Below are 18138 nucleotides of genomic sequence, written 5' to 3'. Positions count from 1 at the left end.
CAATTGTATTTTGCTTGAGTTGTGGGAGAATCTTAATCTTTATAGACACAGTAAGCTTGCCCAAAAGTGTGAATTGTCCCAAAACTGCTCCTATTACATCCTAAGAGCATTTTCTGTACAATTTAATAGGTGTTTGGCATGCAGACATTAAGAATATTTGCCATATTTACTGTATATCAGAATCTGTACTTAAATATTTTAAAGCAGAACTTCAAAATAGCTGACCAAAAGTCTATACACAATTTAGAGGCAAGAAACCTTATAAGCTATTTCCTCAGTAATTTCTGGTTATGTGCTAGGTCTGATGCTCCCAGCTATGCTCCACTTCCTGCTAGACCTCATGCAAGCGGCTCTTATCGTATTTCATATACCTTAAGGCTCCACAGGTATCAGAAGTGCTTGGATGGATCAGAGGGATTTATAATTGATGACATGTTTATATTTTGCACTTGTACATTTCTCTATTGGACTTTTTGCATATTTTTTTAAAGGTGATTTTGTAAATAGTGATAGGAGCTCATGACTAAAAAAAGAAAAACAAAAAAAAAAACCAACCCCAAAAAAACAACAAAAAACAGATGTACATTATTTCTCTGTGCCTCCGGGATGCAGCTGAAAATAAAGTATATTTGTCTTACTCTGCTTTATCCCAGTAAAAAAAAAAAAAAAAAAAAAAAATTAAATAAAAAACGAACATAAATATATAGGGAAGCAATACATCAGTTCAAGGGTTTTCACTTCAGTATGCTTTAACTTCATCCATTATAAATACATAAATCATAGATTAGTGACTTTACTATTACAAAAAAGATTCTAGTCCTTCATAACTCCTAAAATAAAAATCAATGAGAACATGTTGTAAACAATACATTTATTCTTTTAACTGTCAAAAACTATGCAAAAGCTTTAAGTCATATGGATTTTAATGAACAACTAAGCTGACTATAATAGCATGCAACACTAGGAACATAAGAATTGCTCTACTGGGTCATACCGAGGGTCCATCAAGTCCTGTATCCTGTCTCCAACAATGGCCAAGCCAGGTCACACGTATCTGGCAAGATCCCAAATAGTAAACAGATCCCATGCTGCTATGTGATAAGTAGTAGCTACTCCCTACATGGTTAATAAGCTTATGGACGTCTCCTCCAGGAACTTGTCCAAACCCTTTTTAAACCCAGCTATGCTGTCTGCCTTAACCACATTCTCCAGTAATGAATTCCACTACAGCAGGGGTCCCCCAAACTCTGGTCCAGGGAGCTCAGTTTTCTGGCCTGCCATACTTTTCCCTCTGGTAGCCTGGATCCAGCCCCAAAATTACTTTCTTCTTTTGGGACAGGAGAAGGTGTATTTTTTTTCCCCCCCCCTCAGGTGCTTTGGTGATGGCGGTGGCACAGCAGAAAAGCTAGCAAGACCGGGGCCAAGGCACCGCAGGCAGCTGCTGGCAGGGAGGCCAGGGCACCGCCAGCAAGAGAGGAGCCAGGAGGACCGCGGCACCACAAACAGGGGATGACCAAGAGGCAGCAAAGGTGGCTAGGGTTGAGTGAAGGGAAGGGAGTGGAGAAGGAAGAGGAGACAGGGTAAAAGAGGTGAAAATAAGAGAAGGGAGGGGGAGGAAGGTGAGAGTAAGACAGAGTGGAGAGAATGAGTGAGAAGAAAGGGGGTGGGATGAGAGTAAGTGAAGAGTGGGAGGAGGGGAAACAGGTAAGTGAGACAGAAGGTGAGAGGGAGAAGGAGTGAGAGCAGGGCAGAAATACAGGTAGCAGGGCTCCCGGGGACGTGGCACAGTTGCTACCTTCATTCATGGGGGACCTTGCTATCTACTTTCTCCCTTTCCCAGTATTTCAAATCACAACAAGAGGACCATAACATGTCTACCCCCCTCCACAAAATCCAAAGACGACCCCTCCCCCCCTCCCTCTGGATCTCTCAGCGATTTGAAACACCCTATGTGGCCCTTCCCCTGGGAACCCCTGTACTACAGGAAGGACTATGGCTTAATCTATAATCTTATAAGAAGTTCCCTGCGGTTCTGAAGGTAAACTGACAAAATAAATATAAGGAACATATCATAAACATTAAACATGATTTTAGTTTGAATAATGCAGCATTGATATTATTTTACCACATCTCAAAATAATGGTCTACAGAATAAAAACTCAGGACCCTGCATACATTGTGTACTGTGTGAAGGTAGTGTACATAATATTTACCGCTACATATTCATTTTCTGTTTCCAGCAATCACAGCTTTGTTAATTATTCGCTATCACCATTTACATGCCTGACAGCTTTATAATTTCTAGAATATTTATTTGATGTTGCTGCACTGACAAAGACAGTATATCGAGTTTCTCTAAAAGGGCACCCAAGACAAATAACAAAATAACGTGTGTATTTGAACAGTTTGTTTTCTACTGTTTGTTGTTCCGATGTTCCTTCAGTCTGTCTGAACCTGCGATGTGAAAAGTTGCACTAGGATGTTTTTAAGTCCAGTTCTTTTAGACAAAAAATTCGTACGGTTTCTCTTCATGTAACAAATGTACACTTGGGATAAGAGCAAGCACACTGAGGTCCAATGTCTGCACACCCTGTTTAAAGTTTAACTATGTTTACATTTTGTTTCAGAAACTTGTCTAGTATTCTCAATCAAGATTTTTAGGAGCCAATCTAAAATGGGAAGTGTGTAGCAGTCTGCATTATGATTTAGATGCAAAAATGGTGTTTCTAAGTGGGATTCCCAAGATTAAAACCTTTCCAATTTTAAACCTCAAAAACAGAGTATTCTTGGGATTAAAAATCTATAGATTCTAATTACAGCTGAGAAGATCTCATAAAACATTTTTTTCTCCTTTACGTTTATATAAGTTTGGAATAGAAGAGTCTGCTCAATTTTTGAAATGACAAGAAAAGCAAGCTACATTAGAACACTGTCTTTGGGGAGTGTGTCCTGGAGTATCGCAATTCTAGAAAAATGTATTTGCTGAAATTAAATTATTAATGGGAAAGTATATAAATGTTCCTACAGTATATTTCAGGTCATTTACCCGATGATGTATTTTTGGCTAGATGGCAAAAAAATATTGCTTAAAGCTTTTTTGGTTGTTAAGAGATCAAATGGTTAGATAATGTTGTTCCTGATATTGTAAGTCAAATGTTAGACCTATTGTTTATGGAATTTAGTGCTGCCACACTGAAAACAATTAAGTCACATAGTATTTTTTTTATGAGATACAAAATCTTCTATAAAATCTTTACCTTTAGAGATTCAAGAGAAAATACAAATTTTATAACGATTCCAAGTAACTTAATTTTATTAGTGAAATTATTCAGCAGAATTTGTAACCAGGTATAAAGGTTGCTGCTCTCTGAAAAAAAACAACTTGTGGATGTTAATATGTTGTGGGTTTGGATACAGGCGAAAATTTTGTTGGAATATCTGCAATACTGTATTTCATTGTTGGAAATCATCTTGTTAATCTAGAAATATTTTAAAAATCCATAGCTTCTAAAAGAAATATGGAATCCCAGTAATATATTTTCTTAAACAGAAACACAAATATTGACAGGGTGGTTGAAATCTTGCCCATGACCACATGGGTGTTTTATTCATTGGAAGCCAGTGAATTAGCCAGTTTGATTAGCTAATTAAGCCTCTTCTGGATAAGCACGGCAATACAGATGCCAAAAAGAAGAAGCGAATCAGTCCCACACTCTGGAAAATAAGTTCACTGAAACCATGGAAACTGACCTCAGGGTCAGAGTACTTCCCATTTTGAGTTGGATGGGAGAGGAGGGAAGAGGAAGAGAAGTGAACCTGGTGGGGCAGGAGTGGTGAAGGGAGATGCTCACCCAGTGCCGACAGACATTAAAAGGAGCGGCAGGAGAAGCTGCATGGGGCTCAGTATTGTATCCCCAGCCCTACTGCCATTCTGATGCCCTGGCTAGAGGAGACTGCAATGCGCTGCTCAGGGCTAAGGGAGAGAGTTGATAGTAGCAGGGGATGTACTGAGGGAGAAAGGGTGAGTGGCAGCAAATAGTAAGAAAGGGAAGGAAGTGGAGGAGAGAGAAATAAGCAGGAGAGAAGCCAAACAGAAGGCAAGGGGGGGGTGGGGGGGGAGAGAAACTTAGGGAGATGAAGGCACAGAGAGAAAGGTTTCAAAAAGACAAACAAAGTGAATTGAGTAAGGACCTTGGAACGGAAGAGAGAAAGATGCAAAACTAGGGACAGATGTCATAAAAAGAAACTGGAAACAAGAGAACAGGCAATAAATAAATAAATAAAAAGGTTGACAAAAATTGCTATAACGGAAGGTGAGAAAACTTCTCAGCACAGCCCATGGCATCCGCTTTCCACATCACAGAGTGCACCCAGAGTTGCCAACCTCCATTATGCACTCACTTAGGCAAGTCCCCCTCACTGGGATGGAGCAAGGCCTGCAGCCGCCTCCTGTCTCACCCATGCAGATCACAGCCCTAAGCCACCTCCTCTCCCTTTTAAATACAAAATGGTTAACACTTACTAACCGGTTGTTCTGAAATGCTGCGCTTAGGTAGGAAATCCAAAATTAAATACAGCTTAAGCCACAACATCAAAATATTAAACTTTACAGCTTAACTTACCCAATTCTTTGGAAACAGGAGACACCGTAGTCATTTCTCCCACCTTGGCAACACCATCGTAATAGGCTCTACCCGCTTGTACCATCGCTAAAAACAAACAAACGTGTAAATGAACTTGAGTACAAACCTAACAAGTTTAAGCTGAAAGATGTTAAACAGTGGAATCCTAAAGCAGCGTATGTGCACTTTTTTTGGGGGGACTGGTAGTGTAAGCTCGTGGTTCAGAAACTGAAATCCAGTTTCAAGCTTCCTTTAGCCCACAGAGTGTACCCTTCAGGAAGAGACGCTAGACCTCTCTGCACTCTAAACTTAAGCAAACTGTACTTCTGAAGCTTTTTCAGAACGTCGTACGTGCTGACTCGGCACGACAAATATTTTTTTTTTTGTGCTACTTAGCGTTCAGATGCATAAATATACGCCAGAAAAAAATATTTAGACATTGACCTTGTACCTAGATTTTCAGAAGGCATTTGACAAGGTCCATGCAAGAGGGACTCTTGAGGAAATGGAAAAGTCATGAACTAAAAGGCAATGTCCCGTTGAGTACTGGTAACTGGTTAAAGGAGAAGAATCAAAACGTAGGAGTAAAACGGTCAGATTTCCCGCTGAAGAGGGGTAAATAGTGGAGCGTGCCAGGAATCTGTACTGGGACCGGTACAAATTAACTTGTTAAAGATCTGGAAAAGGGAGCAACAACCAAGGTTGTTGTTAAAACCCAAGCATACTAAAGAACTACCCAAGGACCTTGTGAGACTGAAGAAGTGGGCATCTCAATGGCAGGCGATATTTAATATGGACAAGTGCAAAGTGATGCACATAGGGAATAATCATCCTAATTATATATACACAATGCTGGGTTCCACTTTAGGATTTAGCACTCAGGTGAAGGAAAGCACGTGCATATTTCCTGGTATGTGCACTTTTAGGAAGGGGCAGGGTATGGGCATTCCAGGATTTCTCAATGAATCCGAAGTGTAAATACTTTCGCATGCAAACGCGTGCCGTGGTCCCCTACCGTGTAACTTTACTTCTGCTATGGATGGCGTGTAAGTCAAAAAATAAAAAAAAACTAAAGAGGTGAATGGGGTATTAAGTGACAGGGCTAACAAGGTAAAAGGGAGACTAATTAACAGGGGGGTTAGAAAGTCTGATACCTTAAGTGGGCATGAACTGGTTTAATCGGTACCTGTGTTGGTGCGCGGCTCCTGAAATTCCCCCACTTACGCAACAGTGGCGGCATTTTCATGCATGCGTCCATATAAAATTGCACGCTCAAGTACACGCGTACAGCCCATTTTATAACATACACGCGCGCATGTTATGAAATGGCCGCATCCTCTGGCGCGAGCTGGGATACGCGAGTACATGTGCACCAGTATCAAAGTTACCGTCCCTCAGCTCAGCATGCAGCAGTGGTACAAATATGCAAATAGAATGTTAGGAAGTATTCAGAAAAGAATAGAAAACTTGTCATATGCTTCTGTATAAATCTACTGTGCGACCGCACCTGGACTATTTTGTGCTGTTCTGGTTTGCCCCCCTCTCAATAAACGATATAGTGGAACTGGAAATGGAAAAAGAGAAGGGCAAAAATAATGCAGATAGTCCAGAACGCAGCAGCCAGGGTAGTAGTGTTGGCTGTGCATGGAGAACCTCAGTCTCTCCTGTTCTGAGCCTTTTGCTTGGGGATAGAAGTCCAACTTTTCAAAACAACCGTGGCTGCTAAACTTAACACAAAAAAAAAAAGTTGCCCCTTCCTGGACACAGTGAAGATGTTTACTCTATACTGGGAGTGCTCAAGCACCCACCAGGGCTGGCATCTATGGGCTCTGGTACTACTTAAGATACTGGTTCTCACTTTCCAGGTGTTACGGGATCAGGGTCCAGAATAGCTAAGAAATAAACTGCATCACTATATTCCAAGCCACCAGCTGAAATCTAGTCAGGAGCAGGAGGTTAGCAATTACCTCCCCCCCACCATTCAAAAAGGGGAGGTGAGTCAGGGGATTTTCAGTTAGTGCACTGACTCTGTGTAATTTACTCCCATGGATTTTGGCAAGAAAAAGGTTAAAACAGTTATTTCCTGATAGTTAATTTCTTTTGATATTGGGTGGCATCCTCTTATCAGTGGTGAGTGTCTTTTTTTTTTTTTTTTTTATCTTGGAAAGGGTTGGTAGGAAGGATTTATATAGCTGATATTTATTAAGGACAGGGGATGGTTTTCTTTTTTTTTTTTTTACTGAACGTCTCATTATTATGTATGTCTTTTGCATAGTGCTTCAGGCATTCCTTTCATCATTATATTTAGTATTATTGCATACACGATCGCTTTGTGGCCTAGTGACTTTTTTTTTTTTTTTTTAAGATGTTTAGCAGTGACATATGCCATCGGTTGTTTTAAGTGAACAGCTAGAGACATTAACATAAAGATGAATCAAATAACAGCAGGCAAGTGAAGAACATACTGAAACTATTACCCCCCAAAAAATCTCCACTTTCAGTGAGCTAGGAAATGCTTGAGAAGATAGAAAAGACCAGTGATTCTACTGTTATAATATCACAGAAGCATTAATGCATTTCTGAGGTCTTTTCCCTACAATTTAACATAAAACAACACATGCAAGAAAAAATAGCCCAAAGCAGGGATGCCACGTTATTTATAGCTTGAGAATGCAAAATCGTGAGGCAAACAAACAATGTATGTACCTGCCAAACTGAGAATACATTGTTCCATTTACAAAAAACGTCTAGTAGCCAACCTGTGTTATATGAAGAGGGTTTAGCACAATATTTGATAACTGCTACAGTAGAATGCCATACACGGTTGTCTTTGGGGAAAATTACCAAGTTTTTTTTAAAGCCAAGGCTGGTTATGAATAGGAAGCACCACAACAGCGACTGGAATTTTATCCTGTCTTCTCAGACATCAGCAATTGTGTTCACTGACAGACAGACAATCTTCACTACTACTACTACTACTGCTGCAGGAAGTTATCCTTCAGAAAAGTACTTTAAACAGAGCTTTTTGGCCAGGGCACAGTGGCAGACAGAATTGACAATTCTGTTAGCCATTCTATAAGACAGTACGCAGGTTATTTTGAAATGCTTTAAAAATAAGTTATGTAGTCAATAAGCAAATACTCAGACAAGTATATCAGCTATTGTACTATTTTATACTGATTCACATTCTTTGGAGGAAAAAAAATTCTTATCAAAAGCACACAATTGCTGCATAATTTGGCATCATATATATTTATTAAACTTTACTTCTAAACAGTTTGAAAAAAAACTATTACAAGCTCTATCACTTGTAAAATATTTCTTGTACTAAATACTTGGTTAGTACAACTGTTTCTATACTTTCTGCCTCCTTTTTTCATAAGAGGTGCTGGGTCAACAGCACTGGAATATAAGTATACCATTCATCCAAAAGCAAATACAGCTGGAGCAATGGTAGTGCACTGATTTACCACTGAACTCTTCTCCCCATGCAGTGCTGAAATGCCTTCCCTTTATGATAGCTACGATTTTGAAGCGTCTCCATTCTTAGACATGAAGAACCATTTCGCCATACATATTTCTACAGCACTCACCTTGCTGCCAAGACTAGCATTTCAATAGCCTGTCTTTCACTATTATCTCCCTGTCTGGAGTGCTCTCTCTAATACCCTCCCAGGTTGAAAAAAAAAAAAAGCAGTCAACATGCATTCCCCAGGCAAGAAAGAAGAATACGGCTGATTAGAATAATCTTAGCTGAAGAATTATGTCTCATTGTCACTTTCAGAAAAGCAAAGACAAGATGCTGTGGAACAGTGCTGGAATGGATTTCGTAACATCAGTAGTAGCACTAGACAAGGCCCAGGTGACAGAAGACTGCTGCGAAGACGAAACATTATCAGAAAACATTTTGATGACTGCAAAATCCAATGGCCCTGTTCTACCCCACTACATACATTATGATAAGAAAACAAATTCCAGTACAGAGCTGCTCTAGGAAGTCATGCTAGTAGCACAGTTCAGCACACAATTCATTTTAAACACGTTGTACTTGATATGGTCTCATCAAATTTCACCTGTTTGGTTCAGGTAGTGGAGGCAGGGGAAGGGGGCCCTTTAATTATTAAGAATTTAAATTCGTCTGTTCTCATGCTAATCAAAGATGCAGAATACTTGCAATCCCTTGCACTAACTTGTTCTGTATAAATATGAAAGAAAATAAAATCCCTCTATGTGCAACAGAGAACGTATACTCTATCAAAATGTGTTTTGTCCTTCAGTGGTGTGAGAATTTCTAATCTTGCCCTGAATGACTTGTGCGTTCTAGAATCAGCAGTTCATCTTCCCAAGCATATTTTGTCCAAGACAATAGCCAGAAATAAAATGTTCTAGAACTCATATACATGTCAAAATAATCTTTACAAAATTATACATTGATTTTTCACAACTAATCAGTGGGACCTCCATTCTATTGATTACATCTGTTCTTTCTGGTAAATCTTTTTCCATCTTTATCAACTTTTCATTTGAAATGGATCACACACAGTTTAATTATTTGTAGACTGCTCTGAAAAAAGTTCCAGATAAACACAAATATCCAAATAACAAATTTAAATGACAGAAATCAAACTTTATGGTCATTTTTTGATGGAAAAATGTTTGGTTTTTTTTTAATATAGTAGCCCATTTTCCAGTCAGATGTTACCAGGAGGGTTAGGATTGCTTTTTATATGGTGCCAAAGCTAAAGATCAGGAGAGCTAGAAGAATTTAGGAAAAAAAAAAAAACACACCACACAAGAAGCGGAACATTTCCTGTTTAAAAAAAAAAAGTTAGGATAAGGCGGCAAAAGATGACTGTTCACAATGGAAGCCGAACTATCAAGCGTTAGCAAGGAGAAAACCTGAAAAGGACATGATGGATGCAAGGTGCCTTAATAATTTCTGCTGCAAATTCACTTAAGCCAATGGAATTTGTCAACTTCATGAAAGCAGCCAATAATTAACTAGAAAGGCACTGCATCAAGAAGTCTCCCTCTCCTATAGTTGGACCTCTTGCTACCACCAATCTTACAGACCTAAAAATATATTAAATACTTCTTTGCCCTTGGCCCCTTAATGCTCCAGTACCCAAGAACATTTTAATGAAAAGTTCCCTGCCTGGCTAGCACAAGATTTCATATCATGGTTCTCTAATTCTGGAAGCTATGAGAAAACAGATGCATTTGAACACTTGCAGTAAAAATAATCTAACAGTTATGATGGAATAATAATCACCCTAAAGGGCTTCACATCTTTATTCTAAGAAGATCTGAAAAACAGATATTAAAGGAAAGCATATTAAATGTAAAGTATATTAAACACAACCGTATTTTATATTAAGGGGCACAGAAATATACTGAACACTTACCAAAAACAGACTTTTCATAATTTTTCCCTAGATTTATTAAATTCCGAAGGCCGGGATTGAATTGTTCCATAACATTCTGGTAATAAAAGAAAAAGCAGTACATCAGCTAAATAAATACGCAGAACTTTTCAATCTGTAGAAATTAGTAGGAACTGCAATTACAGCATACTCTACAAGGTGACCATTTAGAAGGAAAAGCTATTTATCTCAAGGGAGCATAAAGGACTAGAAACCTCTACTTAGTTAAAATACAATGTTTTAAAATCAAAAGCATACCAGCTCACAAAGCAGAACATTAAGAATTATAGAAGCTCAGGTTGTGAGCTATGGTTGATTAGATCAGTTCTAGAGTACCATGATTTATACTACAGCAATAATAGCTAACGTCTGAACATATGAGACAAAGTGTCTGCTCTATCCCTACTTAAATTCTACTTTTAAAGAAAAACTATGTGGCAGCCATATAACAATTTTTGCTCATAGGTGCATTTGCAAATTCATTTTGAATAAAGTTAATTTACCACAGGATATAAAACTTCAAATTTAAATTTTTTTTTTTAATTTGTAGATTGCAGGAAAGTATTGCCAGCCAAAACCTTTGCTTGTGAAGTATCCTAATGATAAAGCAAGTTTGCTTACTGTAAACAATGTTTCCGTAGAGAGCAGGATGAATTACTCATAAACGTGAGTGACGTCATCCAGCAGCACTGAATGGACTTACCTCTCTCTCTCTCATAGTTAGTAGAGCTTTTGCTCTATTGAGCATGAGTGGGAATTTCTGCTTGCGCATTGCTTCGTGAACCCCTCTCAGGTAATTTTAACACTAAATCTAGCTAGGTGGTTGATTCTCCAAACAGACAGGCAGATATTTAGTATGGCTAATTCATCCTATCTATGGAAAAACGCTATTTATGATAGCAGGCTTGCTACGTCAGTTGATAAGCACGACTGAATTAGTCACAACATGAGGAGAGTCCCAAGAAGGGTTGCAGCTCAGTGTTTACTTAATAAGTAACCTGGACCCCACCATGGAGAGTAAACTATTGGGTGAACAGGCTCTACAAAACTACTTGTTCAAATTTACTCTTTGAAAGCCTGTCCAGACAGTAAAGGGATACAAAAGGTGTGTACTGATGATGATGTTGCAGCTTTGCAGACATCTTCAAGAAGCATGACTCTGCCTCGATAAGCCTTGATAGTATCTGTAATTTGAAGGCCTGCTGGCCTATAGCAGTGCATGATGCAGTCTGCTAGCCAGTTGGACAATGTATGTTTGGCTACAGCTATACCCAATATATTGGGATTATAGGTGACAAACAGTTGAGCAGTCTGGTGATGAGGTTGAGTTCTTCTTTTGTAGTAAGCCAGAGCCCATTTACAGTCCAAGATATGAAGGGATTTCTCACCTTCAAGTATGTGAGGTTTCAGGATACAATCTCTGACAAATTTCAGGTGGGTGCAGAGCACCATCCTATTGTGAAAAACTGCTTATAAGGCAAATAAACTAAAACCTGAAGTTTGCTCACTCTTCTGTGTCATGGTCTAGCAGGTTAGAGTCAGGGAGCACTCCCCCAGAAGTGGTACAGGGCTGCAGGACAGGACTGAAGCTGGTTTTCTGCCTAACCAGTACCTTTCTCCTGAAGTTGAACCTTTGGGTTCTTGGAGCCAGTAGGATTTGTCTTCTGCAGAAGACCATGGTAGGGAGACAGATGCTGGATATAGACAGAGCTGGAGGTACAGACTGGAGGCAGGTACAAAGCTAGGGGGTTAGAGGCATGCTGGGACTGGAAGCGATACAGAGCCCAGGTTGGGGTAGTGGGAGGCTGGATACAGAACAAAGGCAAGGCCTGAAGGCCTGAAGCCTGGGAAACTAACAAGGGACTAAATTGGAATGGTCAGTGCAAGACAAAACAAGGGCTAGATAAGGACTGGACTAGTGAATAAGTTGACAGAACAGGCAAAAAAACAGGAAAGCCCAACAGGGCACTAGGCAAACCTAGCAGGCCTGGAGGCTGTAAGGTAAGGCAGGAAAACATAAGAGGGCACTGACCATGCCGGGTAGGCCTGCATAGGCCGCACGGCAAGGCAGAATAAGGAGCTGGTCAGGTCAAGGAGCCAAGGTGACTCAATGAAGAGGCATTGAGGGACTGGACAGGCCTGGGGCTCAGGTATCAGGTGATCAGCGAGGGGGTAACTTGCGCTCCTGGAAGCAGGGCTTTCTGAAAACTTCTGCTGGTGGGAGATTGCATAGCAGACAGAACTGTGACATTTTGCCAGAGGTTATTGCAACCAGGAATATGACTTTCCATGTTAGAAGTTTGAGCGAGGCCATCTCCAACAGTTCAAAGGGTGGCTTCATCCGTTGTACCACTTCATCACATTTAGAACCCATGGAACGGGAGGTTTTACAACTGGTGGTTTAGTATGCCACAAGCCTTTCATGAATATCGACACTAATGGATGAATGGATATAGGCTTACCCTCAGTTTGAACATGGTAAGTTGCTATGGCACTAAGATGTACTCTTACTGATGAGATGGCAAGGCCCAATTCTGAAAGTGAGAATAGATAATTTAGTAACTTTTGGTTCACATGCAAATGAATCCAAATTGCTGTGCTGACATCATGCGGAAAACCTTTTTCATTTGAAACCATAAGCTCTTCTAGATGAAGATTTCCTGGCAGACACTAATATGTACTCCACTGCTTTTGGTAAGGACAAGTCATTGAGAATCCAAGCTGTCAAGTTAAGGGCGAAAAAATTCAAATGTAACAGGCATCTCTCTTCTTGAGTTAACAAATATGCATCTGATCTGAGAGATATTGAAGGATGATGGAACAGCTATACTAGATAAGTGAACCAGACTTGACTAGGCCATCCTGGGAGCTATGAAGATCAGACAGGCCTGGTCTTTCAGTACTTTCTGCACCATTCTGGCTATTAGCAGAACTGGTGAAAAAGTGCATATGAAATCTGCATTCCAGTCAAGCAAAAACATCCTAAGCAAATCTTAGTTTGTTGGGAAGAAAGGAGCAAAGTTTTTCTAGTTTTTTTGTTTTGTTCTGACGCAAATAGGTCGATTGTTGGAAATCCTCAAAGACTGAACAGTCTGTTGGCTGCTGAAGGGATCATTCGTGCAGATGAAAGATTCTGCTGAGGAGATTTGCCAGCATGTTGAGAGGTTCCAGAAAGGTAGGTTGCTTGCAGCATAGCTTGATGTCTGCATGCTCATATTTTTACTGCTTCTTGGCACAGAGTTTCAGATCCCGTGCCTCCTTGTTTGTTCTTTATGAACATGGCAATTTGATTGTCTGTTTAAATGAGACGTGCTGGTTATTCTTGGTCACATGGCAGCAGCAATCAACATAGTATCGCTGACTCGCCTACACAGACATCACCTACAGTGGAGCCTTTGTTTCTAATGGGTCCAGTTCACTCAGTCCCCAACCACCACAGTAGAGAATCCAACAGAAATGAAGCAGAAATTGAGTTGTTATAGCTGGATCCCTTTATTTTACAGGAAGAAGCAATGCTGCAACAGGCTCCTCACCAAGCAACCTTAGTAATGGATACATCCACAAAGGAGCATCCACAAACCTTAGTAATGGATGCATCCACAAAGGAGCATCCACATAGGAGCTCAAGGGACATGGTCATTCCTGGAAAACCATTTCAAATAAATTTCCTTGAATTGAGAATGATAAAAGGTATCCCTTAACAACTTGCACTTGCCTCTTTCAAAAAAATAACTTTCTCTAGCAGTTGATTGGCTTATAGACTGTTGAACACAGATCAATACACCCAGAGAGACTGAGCTTGATTTAAAGGAAGGAAAGCTCTGTCCTGCAGAGCATTTAGCCACACCCCAATGAACTTGATTTTTTGGGATAGAATAAGAGTTGATTTTTCAAAATTCACAAGGAAGATGAGAGACTATGAGAGGCATATCAATTTATCCAAGGAGGTTAGAATTCCTTTTTGAGAACTGCTGACTCAAGCCAGTCATCTACATAAGGGAAGATCTGGATGCTCTGACAGCGTAGATGCAGCTACTATAGCCAGGCATTTGGTGCAGCTGAGAGGCTGAAGGGGAGCATTTTGTATTGATAATGATAACAATCTACTATAAAATTTAGGTATTGCCAATGGGAGTGGTGGATAGGGATGTAAGCATAAGCATTTTTTAGACCTAGAGCACACATCTACTCCCCTTTCTGAATGAAGGGAAAAACTGCATGGAGGGAATTCATTTTGAATTTCTCCTAGAATATATTCTTGTTCAGGCTTCTTAAATCCAGGACTGGACTCAGGTCTCCAGATTCCTTAAGTATGAGAAAATAGTGGAATCTCTGACCATGGAGAGCAACCGATTTTTATTATCCACTTCCAGGCGGAGCTGCGTTGAGTAAGATGAATCCAGATTGAAGGCTGAGTAGTGAAGAAGTGCAAGAAGCCAGGAGCAATGTGAGCAGTACCCACATTCCTGAGAACCCAGCAGTCTTTGGTGAACTTGCACCCTTCTTCTAGGCAGTAGTGGATTCTCACCATTACTGAAGAGGATAGGTGGTCAAAAACTTGGCCCAGGCTTGGGCCACACTTGTTGTGCTCCTTTAGGTTAACGTCATTCACTGTGTCGTAGGCCAGAAGTTATTGCAGAAGTAGGGAAGGAATTGCCAGAAAGAGCATCTCTGGAAAAAAAAAAAGTCTTACAAAAGGGGTGCCTTGTAGAAGAATGCTGATCCGGTCCCTTGGAGAGGGACAGCACCACCACATGTTGTTCTTTAATCTGATCCACTGTTTCCCTAAGCTCATCTCCGAAGAAGTCATCAATGAGAGAGGGCACACCCGCCAACTTTTCATGGGCATATTCATGTAGGGTACTGGCCCTCAACCAGGCCATGTGGCAATTTACAATGGAGTTCAACAAGGAGTGTGAAAAGGTATTGAATCCACTTGTAGACAGATCAAAAAGATGGTGTATACACTCTTCAGCATTCAACAGTGGCTGAGGGTATGCGATTCTGCCATCAATCGGTCAGAAGAAACGGCTTCGGTTTTTATAGACAGTCATGCAAGTACTGAACCATGTAGAATCTGTGCATTAAGCATGGAGCTCTGAAACATATTTTTGTCAAAATTGTCCAGTAGTCTGGGATCCTTCCCTGGTGGCATATTTGAATATATTGTTTTCTTTACTCTTAAGAGCTGATTCTACTACTACCGATTGATGGGGTAATTGTACTATTCCAAAGACTAAGGATTTTTTTTTTAACTTTGTACTTTAGGTCAAGTTTCCTTGTTACTAGAGCACAGGTAATTGGATTTTCCTACACTCTTATTTGTAAAACTTGCAAGATATAATGAACCGGGTTTGCTGCTGGGTCTGCTGGAGCTTCCAGAACCTGGAGGAGGCCCAATCACATCTTTACAAGGGTATTTACCCTTACATACATTCACTCCAAGAGGTTTTCCTAATTTATCCAGAATCCAGGAATAGGGGAAGTCAAATGAATATTCTGGAGAGGGGTTGGAGGGAATCCCTATCTTCTCCCTTCAGAATCTAGGAGGTGAGAGAACACTGATCCAGGACTCCAAAGATGAAGCTGGCAACTGAGGAATCTTCGGTCACCTCGGCGGAGAGAATTCCTGATAGGTATCCTCAGAGTGGATAAAGTCTTCTGCATGTGAATACTGTGGGCCCAAAAACCTTTGCGGGGGTTCCGAAAGAGAATCAAATGTGTATTGGGGATTCTGGGACTCCCTCTCATGGACGTAAGGATGATATGTTGGAAAGGAAAGGTTGAATGGTACCCTCCTTATTCTTACCCACTAATAAGGTAAAGAAATCTTTTGCCAACACTATCTGGGTCAAGTGGCTGATGTGCCCTTGGGCCTGGGGTAGGTGGTGGAACATCTTCTGATAGTAGAATGGAAAGTTACACATCTTCTGGGCTTTGTAGGATTTGTACTGAAGGCAGATTGGAAATAAGAAGCACCAGAAAACAAATAGGATCTCCTGTTTCTAGATGCAGACCTTATGATAGCAGTGATGTTGGCGAGTGTGTACTAGTAATCTGAGTTGGAAGGGGGATCATATCCCTTTTGCTGCAGTGAAAAGCTTATCTTGACCAGTATATAGTTGCGTAGGAAGATTTACAGTATGACGCATTGATGTTTCCAATGGTTTAATGGACAAAGGCATCTAATGTACTGAGGCTAGATGTGCTGCAGACTTATGCATCAACGGTGGTGATGCACACCCGTGTTTTGACTGTGCTGGGGCACACAAGTCTCTGTGCTTCTTTGGCACTGGATGCTCCAGTAGTTCTGCAGAGTGGAGCCTCCTTTTCTTTGATGCATGGTGGCTATGTTTATTCGACTCCAAGTTGTCATCCTACCAACAAGGGAGATAGTTTAGAGGAGCTGGTGCTGAACTCTATTCCTGGTTAGGCCGATAAACCTGCGCTTCAGGACTTACTATGGCTTCCAGAAGACTAACACGGTTTCTTCATTTTCTAGACCCTAGAGACTGTTGCATTCATGGGGACATCCATCCACAATTGTGGTCATGGTTTTGATTCAGGCAGGACAGCAGAGTTCATGTCCATCTGTAATGGACCTTTTCCTGCTGCAAACAGTCTTTAAATCTATTTATTGTGGCTTTTTTTCTTGGTAGACATACTAACACTTTTTTTTTTTTAAAATAGCACTGAAAAGTGCTGTTTGGGGGTTGCTGAGAGGCAACTTTAAAGTTAAAGTTTGGTTTGTTTTCTTTAAAAATTTCAGGAGAAGTGTCCATGCTAGTGCTCAGAAGAAAAAAAAAAGACTGAGGGGGCTCTGACAGCACCACCACATACACAGGCTTACAAAACTATTACACAAGCATCTGGCATTGAAAACTTTGCATTGAAGCACAAAAAGACAGAAATGTTGTAAACAAAATACCAGACAACCTAAAAGAATGAAACAGTTCAGTATGATTAACAAGTTTATAGAACAGCGTATTGCTATTACCTCTAAACCTGTTTAAAGATCTCATACTGGTAATACATCAAATATGTATCTCAGAAGTTGACAAATGCTTTGATACAATACATAAAATCAAAAGGGGAAATGGATAGTACAAAACGGCAAATATGCCAATATCTGAAATTAAGGACTCCTATTTTTTTCTTTAGAGTGTATTCAAAAACTAAGTTTATGGACTTTTTTTGTTAGAGATCATAGATCTGAATGTATTTTTAAATTGCTAATAAAATGTTTATGTTTTTTCTGTTTTGATTACTTTGTAAACTGTCTTGGACTGAGCTTTGGTTTAAGAAAAGCAGCACATAAAAACATCATAACAGTTGAAACGAACTCCCCCCCACCCACCCCAAGTGCGCAAAAAAATAAAAGCCCTGAGCAACCAAAATGATTATAGCACTGTCATTTACTGAACGTCTTTCTTTTCAATGATCGACAGCTGCAGCAGCTGTCAACATTATCCTTTCCGGCACAGTAAACAGCATGATGAAAACACTGTAAAATTAGTGTTCCATTAATTATTTATACAGCACTACAATGTACAGGAAGACAGAACTACACAAAAGCACAAAGTGAAGAAATTAAACAAGAAGTATAAACAACTTAAGAAGGATGGTGCCAGTCTTCTTATCCCAAATATTTTACTCTAGATAAAGTGAAACAAGTAATGGACAAAACAAAGGGAGGCAACTTTTCATCCTTAGCTGATGCAAAGAGATATCATTATTATGGAGGTTTAGGTAAGGTGGGTATGAAAAGGGAAGAGGCAGGGAGAGGGTAGTAGATTTTCCAATGATCTTTTTACACAAGTACAAAGATATTTTTTTTCTACTGAATGGGGGAAAATAATTAGAATGATCGTTCCAAAGATATGCACATTATTTGGAAACAGAGGGTTAAACAAAAAGTTGCCATCTCGCACAGGTCAATACAAAACAATCTGATCCAGCCCTGATACTATTCCCCAACTGCAGACATGGAAACTGTTCTATTTTTCTTAAGGAAATGTGAACTACAAATCCATGCGTGCAATGGGGAAAACCAGGACTGGATCAGATTAATGGCAAAACCAAAACTAAGATTC

The 18138-nt window shown here is 40.1% G+C and overlaps 1 protein-coding gene across 1 annotated transcript in view; it reads right to left on the bottom strand.

Moving 5' to 3' along the window:
* Positions 1-18138, bottom strand: part of BAIAP2L1 (BAI1 associated protein 2 like 1) — a 94098-nt gene that overhangs the window by 64253 nt on the left and 11707 nt on the right. Inside the window, 2 exon segments of the mRNA XM_029576573.1 lie at positions 4623-4709; positions 10028-10103. Of these exon segments, the coding sequence (XP_029432433.1) occupies positions 4623-4709; positions 10028-10103 (163 nt within the window).

Source organism: Rhinatrema bivittatum, chromosome 14 (genome assembly GCF_901001135.1).
Source record: "Rhinatrema bivittatum chromosome 14, aRhiBiv1.1, whole genome shotgun sequence".
Classification (NCBI taxonomy): domain Eukaryota; kingdom Metazoa; phylum Chordata; class Amphibia; order Gymnophiona; family Rhinatrematidae; genus Rhinatrema; species Rhinatrema bivittatum.
Note: the sequence above shows the minus strand (reverse complement) of the source record. Positions and strands in the feature narration are given on the sequence as shown.